This window comes from Macadamia integrifolia, chromosome 7 (genome assembly GCF_013358625.1).
Source record: "Macadamia integrifolia cultivar HAES 741 chromosome 7, SCU_Mint_v3, whole genome shotgun sequence".
Lineage (NCBI taxonomy): Eukaryota > Viridiplantae > Streptophyta > Magnoliopsida > Proteales > Proteaceae > Macadamia > Macadamia integrifolia.
Genome location: NC_056563.1, coordinates 25,449,631 through 25,469,711, shown reverse-complemented (window position 1 = coordinate 25,469,711; position 20,081 = coordinate 25,449,631). Strand labels below are relative to the sequence as shown.

The window sequence follows — 20,081 nt, the reverse complement described above, 5'->3', positions numbered from 1 at the left end:
ACCATTGCACCTCTCTTTTTTAGTTTCTCCCCAAGTTATAGCAAGATCATGACTTTATGAGTATGGAATAATATAAATATATAATTATATATATATATATATATATAGATATAGGAATTCTTGGCTTTTGAGATACAATGGATCAGATTCAACTTGAAGGTAGGTGAGATGGTAACATCGAATTGGGTCATATCCCCTTGCCTTAGTGTTGATGTGATGAACCATCCTCCATTGGTGAACTTCGAGAGGCCTTGTGTGTTACTGCTCCAAAGAAAGGGGTTTAAAAAGGAAAAAGTACCCAAGAGGAATTCCTGATTTGTAAGATTCATGAATCGAAAAGCCTCAAATTAATGGTGAATCTTTGGGTGAACCACACATACAAACCCCAAATCGTCAAACGACAATTGCCTAGTGCAATTGGTAAAACTGTTGTGTGCTAAACCTATGTTTGTTAGGAGGTCTTAAGTTTGAGCTTTCTCGCTATTGTCTTCCCACACATTGATTGCCTATGATTGGAATGAGTGTCATAAAATTTGTGATGTAGGCTTTTCGTTAGAAGAATGTCTATGTCAAACCTGTCAATGTACTTTTATGGCTAGGAACCGGATCGGATTGATTAGAATCGATAGGATTGGATCGATATCAATCTTGATCGATCTCTGTTCTTGGCAAATACCTATCAAGGTAGATCAGTATGGACAATATGTTTAAAAAAAAAAAAAAGGCTTTAAACATAAAACTATGGGCATTTTTGTCTGATCATGGGTGATCCATATCTGAATTAGATGGGTATCAGCCCTGACCCATCCTGTTCTTGATACACTGAGTTCTCAAACTATGGCTCATATATAGAAGCATGCAAAATTACCACCCTACTCTCCATGAAATGAAAAATTCCATCCACGTTGATGACCTTGTGCTCACTCTTATTGACCCCTACATTGGTGCAAGGCCCACACTACCAAGCGTTGATCTCTTGCCCTTTTTTGTAATTAAAGGGAGATATAACTTTTACAAGCCAAATCTTAATATTTATTGTCATTTGGCAAATCTCAATACATAATAACGTGCAATAATGGAGATTAGTGGCATTTGTATTTTGTAAATTAGACAATAAATTTGAATAGATTTTTTATGGGAAAAGGTTGGGTATGCAGCCGATATCAAGTATGTTAGCACCCATTGTGTCTATCTCTCTCTTCCCTTTTTCTGAAATGACCCCCATATCCTTCCTGAATGATACTCCATCATGTGTTCCTATTGGTGTTATCCACTAGCATACTTGATATCGACGGCATACCTATCCCTCTCCCATTTTTTATTTATACTTTATGATAAAGTTGTCCACCCACCTAGAGTGAAACAGAGTATCTGTCCTTCCAAGCTCGATTGTCACTATGATTGGATTCTTAGAACAGTAAATATCATCTCTTTTTTTTTTTTTTTGGAAGAAACAGTATATCATCAACCTTCATAATGTTTAGTCATTTACTAAAATAATTCACCTTCATGTTTTTTACTGGATTTACCAAAATTAAATTCATTCACTATTCCTTATCTATCTCAGCTTTTAATCTTTTGGTGCAAGACATTCCAGTGACTCCAGTCCACCAAATCAGATACATGGGTTGGGCTCAGCTTCCAATCCCATCCATTTGACAATTGGTCTAGTTCCGAGTCTTCCCACTGATCCCGCCCGGCTAATGTACAATTGAGTAGTTGTCACTTGCCAGTTGCCACCTCTTATGCATTTGAAAACCTGATTGGACTAAAGGCATCTAAGAAAGTGATTTCGGATCCAATCTTTCCAGGCAATTACTGACATGGACAGCTCCATTTGAATGAAAAAGGTGTACTTTCTAAGTCCAAACTAGCGTGGGATTTGAGTGGCTCTTTTTGGATGTCGAGAAAAAAAAAATTTTAATTTGAATTTAAAGAAAGTGACGGATTTTGTATTTATTTATCAAAGAGAGTGATAAACAAATAATCAATTATTGTATCATCAAGTTTTTGTCTTATTATATTTTTTATTTTCTTGACATCCAAACATAGTTGCATTGAATTAAAATTAACTGAATTTCATTTCCAATTATCAGTTCAAAAAGTTTTATTTTTTCAAAATTTTGACCAATACCTAACCATTCCGGCATAATCAGAACCAATGGAAGTCAATTCGGTTGAAAATTCCACTCTCTCAAACAGTAGGGATGTAAATTTGAGGTCCTTATCTTTATGTAACGATGTCTTTGGATCAAATCCTATCTTTAGGGGGGTGGTTTGGTCATTTTGACACCTTATTATCTCCATTTCAAATTTATGCAGAGTCACGCATATAACCTTTTACTTAAAAAAATACCTACTAATAACAAATAGGTCAACATGTCATTGTCTAAGCAAGGGCATCCGATGAGAGCCTGAGCAAGGGCATCTGGATTCTAGAAGAGAACTTTTATTTTGTGGGGGGTAGAATGGTAATTTTCATGCTCTTGTGTCTAGGCTTAAGATCGATGCGACCAAGAAGTGTGCTTTCTCCCATTTTGTTTGAGAAAAAGAATGCTACCTAGTTGCTTGACCCATGCCCAAACACAGGAATGCATGAAAAGACCACTCGACCCAGTGATAAATGCCTTGCAGCTTTGCATACTCTCTCACATGCTCAAAAACAGGAATATGTGAAAAGACCGCACTACCACCATGGTAGATGCCCTTGTATATTCTCTCATTGGTCCACATGCTGACACAATAGTCATGCAATCTGCTACGATCCTTCTCCTAAACAATAATTATTTGATGGAAAAAGAAGCCTAAAGACAATATAGTCAATTTTCTTTTTTTTTTTTGATAGAAATGGAACTTTACTGAGATGAAACGTGTGTACAACCCATCATCTCAGACTCACAAAGTTGAGATAGTTAGGAAATGGAATGTGGCCAAACTGTCTTACACACAGCAAACAGTGCCTTTCTAGCAAGGGCATCAGCAACAGTGTTTATAGCCCTTGGAAAATAACCGAAAACATGAGATTCAAAAGAGTTCCTGAGATGCAAGATATCAGTGATAATTAGGGAGATCTCCCATGGAGGTGGGCAAGTGCCATCTTTAAGTAGATTCGCGCCACTTCTTTGTTGTCCATTTCAACCTGGAGCTTATCATATCCCTGTTGAGCAGCATGAGATAGGGCCTATCTGATTGCTAAGGCTTCCCCTTGTATTGATGAACTGAAGTGTTGTAGAACCGAGAAAGCCTCAAATTCTTTACCGCTCGAATCCCTGAATATGATACCCAGTCCTCCACAGATTGTTTCTTTTGGAAAAAGCAGCATCGCAATTCACCTTTACAAATCCACTTGGTGGAGCTGTCCAAGTAGTAATATCGGGAGAGCTAACATGACTTCTTCGTAAGAAAGCTAGAGATGGCGAGCGGCAGGACGAGAACTCAAGATAAGCCTTCTCTGCAGTGTAATAACATCTTGTGGAGTCCAAAGTCGTCCTGATATTGCACGATCACATCTGGCTCTCCATAAATACCAGCATATAAAGGAAGCCTTTGATAAGTCTTGCCAAATGTTCACTTGTTCACCTGTACCCACATGCCATAGCAAACCAGCCATTGAAGTCCTCCTACCCTCCAGTAGACTACTCCATCCCAAGGATGGGTTATTCCCCAAACGAGCCTTTAGAAAAGAAGTATGTGTGAAGTAAATAGACTTCAAAAAATTTGCCCAATAAGTTTCCGGTGAGGACCATAATCGCCAAGTCACCTTAGCAAGAAATGCTTGGTTTTGCAGTCTAGAATCCTTAAATCCAAGACCACCTTTAGATTTTGATCGACGAAATCCAATGGATTTTTGGTACATCATCCTTTCTCCCCAATAAAACTTGGCAGCAGCTTTCCTAATAGCTTCATGTGTTAGGACTCTTATGTGGGCTTAACTGATATTGATTGACCCATTGGGCCCAAGAGAATAAGGACCACTCTAATTAGGAAACTTCTAGCCCTATTCTATTGTGGGAATGGATTAGGGTTTAGGAATTCTATTATATATAGAAAACTGACGGTCCCTGCAGCTATTACTTTCATAATAATATTTTGGGAGCACTGCTTTCTCACAAAGCTAGTGTAGAGACAGAGAGAAGATCCCATAGTAAGAGGCTGCAGAAGATCTCAGTAGAAGGACCCATATTGCGTGGTTCTTCATCATAATTCGTGGTACAAGCGTCAACCTTGATTTAGGGACTTTATTCACGCTCAACGGGTATGTGATTTATTTCTTTCCATTATTCATTCTTGTATTCTATACACTATAGGTAATTCAAATGATTCTAGGATTTAGAATCACTAACATCATGATGCGATACCGTAAGTTTAAAGTGTGAACTTGCATAGTTTGACATAGATGAAACACCAGACTTCAAAAGTACTTCCTTACCCGTATGGCTGAGATATTTCTCCTTCCATCCTTGAAGCTTCTTAAGAGTACGCTCCCTAGTCTCTTGAAAATGATCCCTCTTAGAAATCCCAAATTCTGTTGGGAGTCCAAAATACTTGGTAGGGCCATCCCCATGTGGAACATTTAAAACTTTGGAAAACCATCTCTTGAAACCTAGAATGTGTATTCGGGCTAAAGGTCAAACTGGACTTCTGAAAATTAATACCTTGGCCTGAAGCCTTGCAATACAGTTCTAGGCAATTTTTAAAATTGGTAACTTCCTGAAGATTCACTTTGGAGAAAAGCTGGCAATCATCTGCAAAAGGCAAGTAACTGGTGGTCCTCTATGTCGTACTTTGACTCCCTGTAAGGTCCCATTCTCCACAGCTTGATTTATCACAGAGGTAAGAGCTTGTGAGCATAATATAAAAATAGCAGGAGATATTGGGTCACCTTGCCTAATACCTCGAATGGGAATGATAAAGCCTTTGGTACACCCATTGATGAGTAGGGAGTAGGAGACTGTACTGATACAGGACATGACCAAATTAACCTAGAGACTCCTGAATCCCAGCTTTAATAACATCTTCTCAATAAAACACCATTCCAGTCGATCATCAACTTTACGCATGTCCACCTTCAAGGCCAAGAACATATCCTTCCCTTTCTTTTGTTTCTTGATGTAGTGGAACATCTCATGTGCAACTAAGACATTGTCTGAGATAAGGTGATAAGGTATAAATGCTGACTGTGAGGGTGCAATAATCTTATGGAGAGCTCCTTGAAGACGGTCTGCAATCAACTTTGTAATGAGTTTGAAGATAACATTACATAGACTGATCGGTCTGAATTGATCTGCTGCTTCAGCCTGAGATATTTTTGGGATTAAACATATAAATGTTCTATTCAGATCTTCTGGAATTTGCCCTGTGGAAAAGAATTCAGCCACATACAAGAAAAGTTCATCTTTAACCAAATCCCAATAGCGTTGGAAAAAAACTGATGGAAAACCATCTGGACCTGGTGATTTTAAAGGAGCCATGGCAAATAGGGCCAATCGAACCTCTTCCATAGTAGGTGGCTTACATAGAGAATCATTTAAATCATTATTCACAACAGGAGTTACACAATTTAAGACAGCATCTAAAGCATTATCATCAACAGGTTCTGAAAGAAATAAATTATGGTAAAAATCAATTAAAGTTTGAGAAAGTTCAGAATCATTTGAAGTCCATTGACCTGTTGGAAGCTTGAGGGAAGTAAAGGTCGTGTAGGAAGTGAGAGCGTTGGAATTGTGGATGAGGGGGTAGTAGGGGTATCGGGGACTATAGTGGTTAGAGGGAGTTGGTTTAATGGGGTGAGAGAGCATTCTTCAAGATAGGGGAGTAAGGCCGTTAAAGCTTGGGAGAGTCCAGGGGTTTGTGGGAGATTATGTAAGTAGTTGAGTACCTGAGAGGCTTCACAAGATTCTGTATTAAAGTTGGAAACATGAGGTAGATCCGGATTCAAAATGGTGGAGTTTGAAGTGCTTGGATAAGTGTATGGATGGGCCGAAAAAAACTCGTTCATATGTGAGTAATTTCCGGAGGGTATAGGAGATAATGATATCTGGTCCACTGTGGCTGGGAAAGGTGGGATAGTAGTTATTGGACTTGGGATTGACCCTTACCATAGGGTGATGAGTGTGTGGAGTGGGTGTTGCTGAGGTGGCAGTCCTCGGCATAGCCGATGTCCGACGTCGGCGATCGGCAGCGGAGGAAGGGGGCTGAGTTTGCGATGGGGAGTTCTGCATAGGTAAGATAACGGTAGCCTGCTCTAGAAGACCGGAGTCTGGTGTTGGCATCGTAAACTAGGTTGGAAATGCCGAGGAGGAAATTGGTTATATGGCATATCTGTTGTACAACCATGTGAGGAGAGGTGTTTAATTTCATCTTCAAACAATAACTTGCACCGTTTTTCTTCATGCCCAAGTAGGCGCTCATACCGTATAACAACACTTTGTTCTTCACTTACACGTCGCCTTATCCGAAGGAAGCTCTTGAGGGGATTATTGATGTCTATCTGTATTCTTACTCTAAAGAATTGAATACGTTGTCCAGAGCCAATTCCTGAAATTTCCATCAACCTTGAGACATTCCCCAACTTCTGAACTAATTTGGATACAAGTTGGTGATCATGAAGTTCCTCTGGAAGGCCATGCACCTGAGCCCAAATATCTAATGATGAAAACTCCCAGTCCTTAGATGGTTTCCAAAGCTCTAGGACAATGAGGTTCCCTGCAACCAACCAGGGACAATCCTGAAGGACAATCTGGAGATCAGTCGGATGTTGGAAACGAAACAGGTAGGTATTCAGCCTGAGCGGCGATACTGTCACAGGATAACTTGTGTTCCATGCCGAAGTTGAGGCTTCAGAAATAGCCTGGCGTCTATAAGGACGTCCTGGAAATACGTAGCCTGCCAATGTGAGATTTGCACTGTGTTCCAGTTTGTCCTCCAAGTCTTCATCAACAACGAAAACATCTTCTTCATCAGAAATAATCTCCTTTGAGATCGTAGGATCAACTAATGGAGGGACTGGTGGAGGAAGGGGAAGGTGATGTTGGTTCATGCTTACGGAGTAGGGATCAAGAGACAAAGAGAAGGGGAAGGGAAGAGACACGCTGTTTGTTCGGGATTAGTCTTTCGACGCACAAGTTAGAGATCGACCGCACAATTCCTTACAGGAGTGCTTGTGCAGGATCAGCTCATAGGGATTTTCGACAGCAACACACGCCTAAGCGGAGGAAGAAACACACCAACGAGGGTGGAGTATACGATTCTTCTCTTTGCTGGGGATTTGAGAAGGGATGTTCCTCCATAAATTATGGTTATTCTTCAACGTTTCAGGTCACTGGAGAGAGCTTGAGCGAGAGATTTGAGAGGTCAAATAATGATTTTTAAGGTCTAGACGGCAAAGTCCCTGTACCTAAATAAAAGAAAAAGATGAAATAACTGTTCTATCCTTTGAAAAACGAAAATTTCATCGTTATTGATGCTTCTCTGTATACTTCTATTGGCTAGCTCTTAGCTCAAATCCATACATCGGACGGCCAAAATCCCTCGACATCAGAGCGGGGTGGAGATTATTCGGTTGAGTTTCCTAGACATGCGACGCAATCAACGGCCCTCGAACCGTACGATGTTCCCGCTTGTCGTCTCTCTTTTCCATCAGTTAAGATCAAATGCCGTTGACTGCCAAGTCGATGGTGTATAAAATTCAGATTATATTCTTTCGTTCGTAGCTCGTGAAAACTCGCGTCACGTTACATCACCCTAATGTATATACCCGCTTGGAGAATTAATTCCTGTCTTCCCAAGCGAAAACAACACGTGGCAAGCAAAAAGATGGAGCTGGACAGTATTGAAATTGAAGTATGAAAGCAAACATATAACTGTAGGACGATGAAACCCTCGTCCTCTCCTGGGTCATGATTCAATTCCACGATATCCTATATAACTATATTTGTCAGAGGAGGGTAAGAACTTCCGTATCTCGCTCTAGTCTTCTTGTTCGTTTCTGCCATTCTTCTCCGTTCAATTCCCTGGTGAGGGCGAGCGGTGAGGGTGAGAAGTCATGGCTGAAACCTCACCTCAGCCAACCGCATCAGAGCCGACGCAGCAGCAGCAGCAACCGTCACAATACTGGTGTTACCACTGCGACAAGCGAGTCTCCGTCGAAACCCTAGCCGACATAAACGACTTGACCTGCTGCGAGTGCAAGAATGGCTTCGTGGAGTCCATCGCCGTCTCCGCCCCTCCATCCTTGCCTACGACACCTCCGACGGATTTTAACAGCCTACGGCCCTCCTTCAGCCAACAATTTCTCCAGGTCTTGCGGTTGATTGCTCAGTCATCTCGTGACGAGGATGCTCCTCCTTCTCCTCCTCAGCTTCCCGATTCTGCCTCAGATCCACCTGCGCCGGCTGAAGGCGATGATTTTCTCCGGATTGAGCTTGATGGATGGGACAACGACGATGACGATGATGAAGATGAAGTCGAATTCAGTAACATCGATGCGGAACGATCTGAAGATGAGATTGGGGAGGAAGATGACGATCGCGATCGGGAGGACAATGAAGGGGATCGCCGTCGAAGGCGCCGGGACATCCTTCGGCTCCGGATCAGGGATTTTGCCTCTCGCGCTACCAGCGGACGGAACAGGAACCGGATCCTGGACTGGTCCGAGATCCTGATGGGTTTGGAGGACAACTCGATCGAATTGCGCATGGAGATGCCTGAATTGGATGGTTATGTAGGGAATCCGGAGGATTATGTGGATGCTGCGGGATACGAGGCGTTATTGCAGAACCTGGCAGAGAGCGACGGAGGAGCGAGGAGAGGGGCACCACCTGCGGCCAGATCTGCAGTTGCGGCGCTGGAGACGGTGGAAATCACGCTGGAGGAGGGTGGTTTAGTGTGCGCGATCTGTAAAGAATCCGTGCCAGTGGGTGCGACAGCGAGGAAATTGCCATGTGGGCATGGTTACCATGGGGACTGCATTGTGCCCTGGTTAGATTCCAGGAATTCTTGCCCTGTCTGTAGGTTTGAGCTTCCAACGGACGATCCTGAGTATGAGGAGAGAAAAAAGAGATCAACGGCCACTGCCGCAGTTGGACCATCAGATTCCGGTAGCAGTGATCAATAATACGGATTCTGATTAATGGACACGGTATGTTCGTGATAACTCATGTTCTTCTTCTTTTCTATTATCCCCTTCCTGTAGTTATTGTGGTTAACTAAGAAACGCTGATGGAAGGAGAAATTTGGAACAGATATGTTTGTTTTTCTGTTTGTTTTCCCTACTCTCATAATTGATTGTAAATATCTCCCCTTTAAACGTTAATTTGCATGTTTGGTGTTATACCATCTCAGAAACATCTCTTTTTTTTTTTTGGGTGCCTTTTGTTTCTTGTTGTGTGATGCCTTTGGAGTTTGGAGCTGAGGAGCGCATTATACATTCAAATAAGGAGCACTCCTCGCCCAAAATTATCCTGTATTACTTGTCAAGTCACTGGAATCTCTATAGTCCTTGTAGTATATAAAGTTGTAAACAGTGATGATTCAAAACAATTCAAGGTTTTTACTGAAGTGGAGGATGTTTCAATATGCACAACATGGGGTTATGGGGTCAGCATTTGCTGTCATCTGCTTCTCTGTATACCTATCAGTTATACCACACTGATGTCACGGCACGGTGATTGGTTAGGTTATTATATAAAATACCAGGAATGATTGAGGTAGATTGGTATCTGGATTATGTTCTACATTTCTATTCCATTACTTATTCGGCTGGTCTGGATCATCTGGTTCATAAAGTGAAGGGAAACTCTTCTCTGTAAGAAGTAAAGTGGGTTAGCGGTTAGTTAGTTCAGATGATCGAGATGCAGACTGGTTTTCCCCTTGTTTCTACCAAACATCTACATTTATTCCATGGCCCATATTTGGTCAAAGAGCCATGCAATTTCCACACCATATATAACAGGTTTGGATCTTTTGGATGAATCAATGTTTTGTCAATTCCTCCTTATTTGGATTTGAGAATTGAGAGTAAAGACAGTTTAGAGATTTTGACGGATCGAAGTCAATATAACTCACTCTCTTAGGTCTTTTTATTTGTTTGTTAATTTTGGTTGTCTTAGAGTAGAACAATGGAAGCCAACCAAAACAAGAAAAGGGGTTATTTGAATTACATACAGAGGAACTGACAAGTCCTGTTTTTCGGCAGTGATGAATATACTCACAAAAGCAAAGGCTGCCTTTTCTGCAGAAAGAACTGTGTACAATTTTTAGAGGTCAGGGGGACATTAGTTGGTTTTACTTTCATCAAATGAGTAGTAGTTTACAACACATATTCCAAATCCTTATGGACAGGATAAATAGAGCAGAAGAAATCTAGTGGGTCTTCTTGGAATTGTTGTTGCAATAAGTTGTTCCAGATAACACTGGAAACCATATTTTTAGTGGGAGGTTTCATGTAAAACTATCCATTTGCCTATTCATTTTCTGCATAAAAAACTATTCATGTTAACTTGCTGCAAACACACAATATTATCCAAAATGATGCAAAGGAAAAGATTAAAAACTATTTTACCATATTTGTGCCAATTCATAAGATCTTGTGCTCACATGTGGTAGAAAAGGTTGTACAAAAACTATGCATTTGCCATACCAAAAACACAAAAATACCACACATGTCCATTTTCTGTCTTTATTGATAATATCACATCCAAAATACACATCCATTTGCAATCTTTATGTATCACACCCCAAAAATGCATCTAGCATCTGTTCTGTGAAGGCCACTTCTGTCATATGTTCTGTAAAAGAAAAAACATTGTCTATTTCCATGAATCCACCTATAATTATATTTTTTTCAGAATCATCCAGCCTCTCCAAAAGAACTGGCTCTGAAAGCTAAATCACAAATCTTCATTCACCTATAACATAAAGATGTGAAGTTGTAACCAACCTAACCATTGGTTACATGACTTACATCTCATCTTGTGATCTACTACTAGAATTCCAAAATTCTCCATGAATGAATGTCTTCGGCAGAGCACAATTCGAAGAAAAGAATTAGTTGAGTTGGGGTTGAGTAGATTGCAGTGCAGTGGGAGAAATGACGTTTCATCCTACGATGAATGTAACTTATAAAGGCTCTAGAAGGGCTACACGGTTGGTTGAACCTTCGAAATTACAAATTTAACTATTTCGAAAAATATTAAATCAACAACCACGGGCTTTCTCCATGGGAAGAAACAAGCTAAGAAAGGAAGGATGGGAAGTGGACGAAATGTGGAGTGATATTGCAAAGCTAGGGAATTTCCTGTCATGGAATGCCATAACCCTTTTTTAGGATGTATCTAATTTTTGGCTAACCCAATTTTTTTGTCTCAAGACTAACGACGAAATGGTTATCTTAGTAAAGAACATAGCCTATAGGGCTATGAATGGGAAAGTATGATCAAGGGACATAATTCCATAATAAATTCTTTTTATGACAATAAAAAATATATCTCTTGTATTAAGATCAAAGACAAATCACAAAAAATTTCCTATTCTTTTCTTGGTTTCTCTTTTTCTGCTCTACCAGCACAAGTTAGTAACTGCCTCTTTATAGAATGCTCTAAGGTGGACTTTCTTTACATTCCGAGTGTAGTTCTGTTGGTCCAAAGGCGCTCTATGTTAACAGACGTCTCCAGTTTGTGTCTACTTGTGATTGATCTGTTATATAAATTAGGTGTCGTTGCGTGTAATTGGGGTTTACCTTTTGGCCTAAACCATAAAAGCAGACAGGTTTGAGAAAAATAAACAAAGGTGATCTTTCTTCAAACAAGTCAGTCGGGATTCAGAACTGGAAAATCAACAAAATCACTTCAAAAAGAATTGTTAAACAGAAGGTCTTCAGTAGACTTCTGGGTTGAGTTTTAACATTTTGGAACTGGATATGGGATTGGTCTTCATCAATTTGATTCAATTCGTCCCGTATTAGTTGGGAATTAGTTGGAATTGGTCAGAATTGAAGCAGTTGAAATAATTAATTCGAATTTGAATATTCCACTGTTCCAGTTCAATTTTAAAAGCAGATTTTTTTTTACACTCAATAATATAGGGTTTAGCCATCATTTTAGGATCCTAAACCACCCCCTCCTATTGGAAAACATCAAGAATACCCTCCTAGAGTTGCCTGATATTCTCTAAAATCCATCCAAAACTGCGATCAAGAGATTCCCCTTCACCGTGGCTCAAGAGATTCCCCGTGGCTCAAGGTAAAATCGGTCCATTTTGGAAATCATGGTTTGGGTTTTTCCACTGCCTTGAAGTCCAAATCCCTAGTCCACTACTACCAGCATCTTTTAGATACTAACCCACTAAAGTAGTTGCCATATAAAATTCCAAAATAAGTATTCAACATAGCCAGTTGCTCTTTGTCAAGCCCAATCACAGCTAAAAGAACAGAATCTGGATCCAAATCGTCAATATCAGCAAAAATATACCTAAACTTGAGAAATCCAATAGATTGACCAGACCCAAAGTAGCTGCTGGGGATAGCTTTTCTGAAGTAGCACTAACAACAAAAGTCACCGAGGACAGCCCAAGCTTTATCAGTAGCAGCTGCCATACGGATGAGCTCAGCCCAAAGTTCTCTCTCATTCTTTCATTACATTAGAAGCATAAAACTGCAGATAATTGAAAAGACTAGGATCCATCCAAAGAGATGGCGGGAAGATTTTAATGTTCACAGCAGAAGGGATTAAGGGTGTTAATCGGTTCAATTTTGGTTTAAACGGTGTGGATCGATTTGGTTTACATTTATTTGACTAAAATCATAATCGTATCATTTACTAAACGATTCCACTTTCTAAAACTGTCACCGTTTAGTAAACGGTTTCGATTTCCCCGGTTTCTAAACGGTGTCGATTTCACAATTTTAAACCGTTTCAATTTTGATTTATTCCACACGGTTTGTAAAACAGTTCACAATCGATTTGTTATAACTTGTAACCATCTCTAAACTAAAGATCATAAGCTTATCCAAAAATAATTGGCAACCACAAATAAGAGATTCTATATTATCGATGGTATGTCTTACTTTGATAATCTAGTGCTATTTCTTTACATGGTCATTCTCAAACATATAGAATTAATATCATACAATATCCAAATCTAGCCTTATACGGCATAAAATATTAAAATGACAGGTGGTTCAGCCAAAACACCCCATCTGTGATAACAAATAGTAACATATATGGATTATAAGTTCATGATCTAAAGCCTAAACTTGAACTGAATTGTAATAAATCATACCAAAGTAGGATGGACACTTAATTTAATTGTTAATTGTTATACGGATTATTACCCCTGCTTTATTTAATTGTTATACGGATTAATCGGATCGGTTTAAACGGTTTTAAATGGTTCGGTTTAAACAGTTTCAATTCGGTTTGGAACCAATGGGTTTCGCGGTTAAAACTGACCTGACCCATTTAGCTAATCAGCCTGAAACTTGAAACCATAACCGCACCATTTATTAAATAGTTTTGTGGTTTTGGTGTAAATGGATCGATTCAATTTCAGTAAATGGTTTTGATTACAAATTCACATCCTTAGAAGAGATCCGACTGAGGTTGGGCTCCTCTATTGCGCACAAGGGGTGGTAGCGCAGATCAGACGTCCAAGAGCTCCTCGTCATGGAACCCAACACCTGGGTGCAGGCTTCGAGGTGCTCTGAGCGTCTGATCTACGCTGCTACCCCTTGTGCACAGTAGAGGAGCCCAACCCACCAGAAGGGTCCCAACAAAAATCCAAACCCAACCTTTAATGCTGATGTGGCTGGCCTTTTTCCGCTTCCCTGTTGGTTTGCTAGAGCTTGAATTCTTGAAACAATGAGTTGAACAGCACAAAAGTTTGTTTGGATCAAACCCTTTTTTTATACAACCCCCATGCTCTAAACTTTATCATTGGCATATTTTAAAGTTGATCATTGGCCAGCCAGCGGTGAGTGATAGTGAAGATTCAATAGCTGTGATGCATGCCAGGTCCTTTCAGCGGTCCAATGCTCACCATCACTTTTTATGCGTTTTCGGGCTCAAGCCTGCTTATGGTTATTGAAGAAAGTGGCCCAAGGTTGTGGGCGCCAATTCAGCCATGTTATGAGCGTGACAAGTCTAAGCGGGCTAAGATTTTTTGTCTGAGGCCTAGTTGACAATTAATTATTCGGTCGAACAGAATTTTTCTAAATTAAATAAAAAATTCTGATCAAATCCGAATTAAAAATAAAATTTAGTAAAAAATGCGTTTTTTACTAATTTGATTTTAAAAAGTAAATAATTCGGGCCGAATCGAATTACACCGAATTATACGATCCACCCAAACAATATTAAAAAAACAAACAAACAAACAAACAAATAAACAAAACGTCATATATGAAACCCACGGTACCCACCACTAAAATAGTTTTTTTTTTTTAATCTTCTTCTCCTCTAAATTTCCGCCTCCTTCTTCCCATCTTTTTTCTCCACATAATTCTTCTGTAACAATCGTACGAATCTACTCTTTGTTTCATTTCTTTCTGATAACTTAATCAGTTCACCCTAAGATAGGGGAGATATCAAGCCTTGATGGATAATTTGAAGTTCCGGGGGACCAATACAGATTCATATCGCCCTATCGATCAATCTTCTTTTATATTGTTGCTTTAATTGTGAAAAATTAGTACGTCTTAGTGCAATATGGGTCTTGTGAACCCAAACAAAAAAATAGTGAAAATTTTTTGTGGTCAATTTATTTATTTGTTTTATTGTAGTTGTAAAACTTATCTTGCTTTTACTGTTTTGGAGCCTAATCTATTTCATGAGTAGAAATTGGATTACAATAACCATTGCTTCCATCGCTCAATGACAAATTTTTCATAGTTTTTTACTTTATTGTATAAAGTAATTTGCTCTTTCTATGTATACAAATCAAATTAATAACTTGATAAATAAAAAATATACAATAAATTATAAAAATAATATCCAAATTTTTTGCCCGACTTTTATTTTTTTAATCGAATAATTCTCGAATCCGAATCCAACTCCGATTTATATTTTGTCTGCTTTTTTGACCGAATCCTTAAATTAACCAATCGAATTATTTCGAATAATTCTCCACCCGAATAATTCCCAAATCCGAATTTTCTAACTATGGTCTGAGGCCTAGTTAGCAATTTGGCCGAATAATTCACGAATTATTCAGAAGAATCGAATTTTTCAAATTAAATGAAAATTTTTGACCGAATCCGAATAAAAAATAGATCGTGACGAACCGGATTAAACCGAATTATTCAATTACCATTAACCCACTTAAAAAAACAAAAACAAAAACAAAAACAAAACAAAACATAAAAAACCAAAACCGAACGGTCTTAACTCTTACCCTCTTTGAAAAGTGAAAACCACACCCCTCCCATTTCTTACGGTCTCTGCAGACAGACTCTGCACCTTGCCGCTCATCGATCGTCGATCGCCGCCTCACGGCACACAGCCTAGCTGCCTCATCGCTCGTCGCCTCCCTCAATCTCGCCTCTTGAGTCCTGAGTCCTGCCTCGCCGATCGCCGGCTTGCTGCCTCGTCGCTCGCCACCTCTCACCTCCCGCCTCCTGACTTGAGAGTTGAGAGTGGAAACATAGGTGCTCCTTTTGATGAGGACGAATTAGTCAAAGTCTCAGAGACACTACAGAAGCTAATGATAAAACCAACGGGTTAGTAATCAGGGTCCTATATATTCTGAGAAACCTGATAGAGGTGGAGATCCTCTTATTGTGCCAGTTGAACTTACATCTGTGCAGGATTCTCCTGGTGGTAGAAGGGTTCTGATTCCTGAGTCCTGCGGCTCTTGCCTCATGGCCCTCGCCGCTTGCCGCCTCCTGCGGTCCTGCACTCCTGAGTCCTGCCTCACCGACTTGCCCTCTCAGAAAAAACTAACACATCTTAGGCTTCTCAACTTGTAAATCCAATGACAGCTTTTTCCTAGTTTTTTATTGTATTGTATATTTGAACTACATTAATTTGCTCTTTCTAGGTATACATATCAAATTAATTACTTGATAAATAAAAAAGATACAATAAATTATATAAAAAAAAAAGGTCCGAATTTTTTGCCTGACTTTTATTTTTGTAATCGAATAATTCTCAAATCCGAATCCGAATCCGAATCCGAATTCGATTTTTATTTTGTCTGCTTTTTTGACCGAACCCTTAAATTGACCAGTCGAATTATTCCGAATAATTATCCGTCAAAATAATTCTCGAATCCGAATTTACTAACTATGGTTCTGAGGTGCTCTGCTTGGGTCGTCGGCGGCCCAACCTGGGAAACCAGAACTAAGTAATCATTCATGTTTTGATTTGGCCCTGATTAAAAAATATGGGCCCACTGCGGAGACTATACCATCGCTTTACCATGTGCTCCTTCTACAAGGTAAGACAACATCCTGGGCCCCCTGATGTTCGAAGAAGCCTTACGTTTACGATTTTGGGCTTGGTTTTAGTCTTCGAGGAGAAAGGGAAAAGACCATAAAAGAACTGGGACCCTTCTTCTCTCAATCCCAGTTTCTCATCAACGCAAGCGCCAAACACCTCATCTGACCCTATCTCCTTTTCCTTTCAGCAAAGCATTAAAGCTCCCGTCAGTTAAGGGCTGACTCATCAATCACTTAAACCCCACCTCTCAACCACCAAAACTCTTCTGAAAATGATGTTGTGAAGACCCAAGACAGGTAAACCCAGTTCTAGCGAACTAATAATCCATTAGATTAGAAGAATTCCCCTGAGATGCCTATCCAACTGTCAAACATAGCTCAACTGCATCTTCCATTGTTCGTTCTCACTCAATCACCGTGACTCTTCTGTGGAGTGCAGACTGCAAAGACAAGAACCATCGAAAAAGTATTAAATCCAAAATCTCAGATTCTCAGATGTTCTTGTTCCAGGTCTGAGTCTGATCAGTGAGTAGTGTAATAATGAAACTTTTATAGTTTAAACTGAATGATTACTATAAAACTAAACCCAGTTCAGTTCACACTTCGAAGCTCAAAACCATACTCTCTCATGGCTGTTCCTGTAGTTCTCTGGAAATCTTTGCTGATTTTCTTCTTTCTGTTGTTCTTTAGTCTTCCACTTCAAACCCTTTCAATTTCAGCTGTTGATCAGACAAACATCAAAACCTTTATCTTCCGCGTCGATGAGGACTCCAAGCCTTCTATCTTCCCCTCTCACTATCACTGGTACAGCTCTGCCTTTGCCGACCCAGTTCAAATTCTTCATGTTTATGATACCGTCTTCCATGGCTTCTCTGCCACTTTAACCCCTGACCAGGCAGCTTCCGTGGTTAAACACCCCTCTGTGCTCGCCATGTTCGAAGATCGTCGCCGCCAGCTCCACACCACTCGTTCTCCTCAATTTCTCGGCCTCCGAAACCAGCAGGGCCTCTGGTCGGGATCTGACTATGGCTCCGATGTAATAATTGGCCTTCTCGATACCGGAGTCTGGCCTGAGCGCCGGAGCTTCTCGGATCTCAATCTCGGCCCTGTTCCAGCTCGGTGGAAGGGTGTCTGTGAGACTGGAGTTCAGTTCACCGCTGCTAACTGCAATAAAAAGCTTGTCGGAGCTAGATTTTTTGCCAGAGGCCATGAAGCGGCTGCGAGACTGAATGGATCTAGCGATATCAAGTTGGCTAACGCCACTGTTGAGTATCGATCGCCTAGAGACTCAGACGGCCATGGAACACATACAGCCTCCACTGCTGCGGGTCGTCAGGTTTTTCAGGCGAACATGTCCGGCTACGCTTCTGGAATCGCCAAGGGTGTCGCTCCAAAAGCTAGATTAGCAGTCTACAAAGTGTGCTGGAAGGGCTCTGGCTGCTTCGACTCTGACATTCTCGCTGCATTCGATCGTGCTGTGGCGGACGGGGTAGACGTCATTTCCATTTCCATCGGAGGAGGTGACGGAATTTCCTCTCCTTATTATCTCGATCCAATTGCTATCGGAGCTTATGGCGCCGTTTCTAAAGGGGTATTCGTCTCCTCCTCTGCTGGTAACGATGGCCCCAACGGAATGTCTGTAACTAACCTCGCACCATGGCTTACTACCGTCGGAGCTGGAACTATCGATCGTAATTTTCCGGCCGATGTAATTCTTGGTGATGGACGGAAGCTCTCAGGTGTCTCTCTCTACTCTGGTAAACCGCTGTACGGCAAAATGTTTCCGCTGGTTTACCCCGGCAAATCGGGAGTACTTTCCACTTCACTCTGTATGGAGAATTCTCTCGATCCAAAACTCGTCAGAGGCAAGATCGTAATCTGTGATCGGGGGAGTAATCCGCGTGTCGCAAAGGGTTTAGTCGTCGAGAAAGCAGGTGGCGTTGGAATGATCCTCGCCAATGGGCCTTCGAATGGTGAAGGTCTTGTGGGCGATGCTCACCTCATCCCTGCTTGTGCAGTGGGCGCCAATGAAGGTGACGCAGTCAAAGCTTACGTTTCTTCTTCTTCCGTTCCGACGGCCACCATCGCCTTCCGCGGCACCGTCATTGGCGTGAAGCCAGCACCCGTGGTGGCCTCCTTCTCTGGTCGAGGACCCAACGGTATAGACCCGGAGATCCTCAAACCAGACTTGATCGCCCCTGGTGTCAACATTCTGGCCGCATGGACAGACGCGGTAGGACCGACCGGCTTAGATTCCGACGTCCGGAGAACTGAGTTCAGCATTCTCTCAGGCACATCCATGGCTTGCCCCCATGTGAGCGGGGCCGCCGCCTTACTCAAGTCGGCCCACCCAGATTGGAGCCCTGCTGCTATTCGTTCTGCAATGATGACTACTGCGAGCATCGTCGACAACCGTCTCCAACCCATGATCGATGAGTCCACTGGTAAGCCATCGACGCCTTACGATGTCGGCTCTGGCCTTCTTAATCTCGATCGAGCAATCGACCCTGGACTCGTATATGACATCACCAACGACGACTACGTGAACTTCTTGTGCTCTATTGGTTACGGGCCAAAGACGATCCAAATAATCACAAAAACACCTCCTAGGTGTCCGGTGAAGAAACAGTCTCCGGCTAACCTGAACTACCCGTCCATCACGGCTTTATTTGATACGGCGGCGCGTGGGGTCGTGAGTAAGACAATGATTCGGACAGTGACGAATGTCGGGGCGGGGAACTCGGTTTACAGATCAAAATTGGAAGCCTTACCGAGAGGGGTATCGGTGACCGTGAAGCCGGCGAAGCTGGTGTTCTCGGAGACGGTGAAGAAGCGGAGTTTTGCTGTGATGGTATCGGCCGACACTCAGAATCTAGTATTAGATGACACTGGTGCGGTTTTCGGGTCGCTGTCTTGGTCCGACGGAACGCATGTGGTTCGGAGCCCCATAGCGGTCACACAGATGCAGATTTTGTAATTAGATTTCAACCGTTAGATTGAGATCCTTGTGGCAGATTAAAACTTTTAAGGAGGTAGAGTGCATCAGCGGAGTATGTTTGGATAACTCAGCTACGCTTCGTTCTTCGTTTGGGCTTTGGGTCATGTGTGCATCGGGTAGAGAGGGATGGGTTGGAAAGAGTGATGGGATGGATGGATGGATGGATGGGATCGTTTTTTGTTTATGTTATGTGGGGTTAGTGTGTAAACTCCTGTTTCAGTTACAAAACAAACTTCCAGCCTTCCAGGCTTAGTATATGAATTTAAAAGTTGATTAGACAACGGTTATTTGCTCAAACCATTTTCTATAGTTTTGTTTGGTAATGTCTGTTTACACGTGGGGTATGGGCCCATGGGGTTCTAAGGTCATTGGGGTAAGGTCCACCTGACATACTTTATGGGCTCATCTCTCATCTCTCAACTCTCATCTGCCTGTCCCTCTTTTGTTGGAAAAAAATCGACTGCAATACCGATCTCGTACAATTCCATGAAATATCACCTTCAGGGCTGACACGCGTATTGATACTAATCCAATGATTCATATCTGATTTAAATGACTTTTCACTGATTTAAGGTTTTATTAGTTGTATCAGATCTTGACCATTGCATTGGTGTCAATACACGTGTCACCCCCTGAAGTTGGTATTTCACG

The 20,081-nt window shown here is 41.4% G+C and overlaps 2 protein-coding genes across 2 annotated transcripts; both read left to right on the top strand.

Moving 5' to 3' along the window:
- The first annotated feature begins 7,869 nt into the window (after window positions 1-7,869).
- Window positions 7,870-9,345, top strand: LOC122083367 (E3 ubiquitin-protein ligase CIP8-like). The gene has a single exon (XM_042651133.1). The coding sequence runs from the start codon at window positions 8,045-8,047 to the stop codon at window positions 9,113-9,115; it is 1,071 nt and encodes a 356-aa protein (XP_042507067.1). The 5' UTR covers window positions 7,870-8,044; the 3' UTR covers window positions 9,116-9,345.
- Window positions 9,346-16,920: 7,575 nt separating this feature from the next.
- On the top strand, window positions 16,921-19,711 carry LOC122084304 (subtilisin-like protease SBT1.6). The gene has a single exon (XM_042652439.1). The coding sequence runs from the start codon at window positions 16,998-17,000 to the stop codon at window positions 19,407-19,409; it is 2,412 nt and encodes an 803-aa protein (XP_042508373.1). The 5' UTR covers window positions 16,921-16,997; the 3' UTR covers window positions 19,410-19,711.
- Window positions 19,712-20,081: the final 370 nt, after the last annotated feature.

Bases quoted from the DNA above. Each gene is read 5' to 3' on its own strand.
- LOC122083367 (XM_042651133.1), top strand. From the start codon at position 8,045: ATGGCTGAAACCTCACCTCAGCCAACCGCATCAGAGCCGACGCAGCAG.
- LOC122084304 (XM_042652439.1), top strand. From the start codon at position 16,998: ATGATTACTATAAAACTAAACCCAGTTCAGTTCACACTTCGAAGCTCA.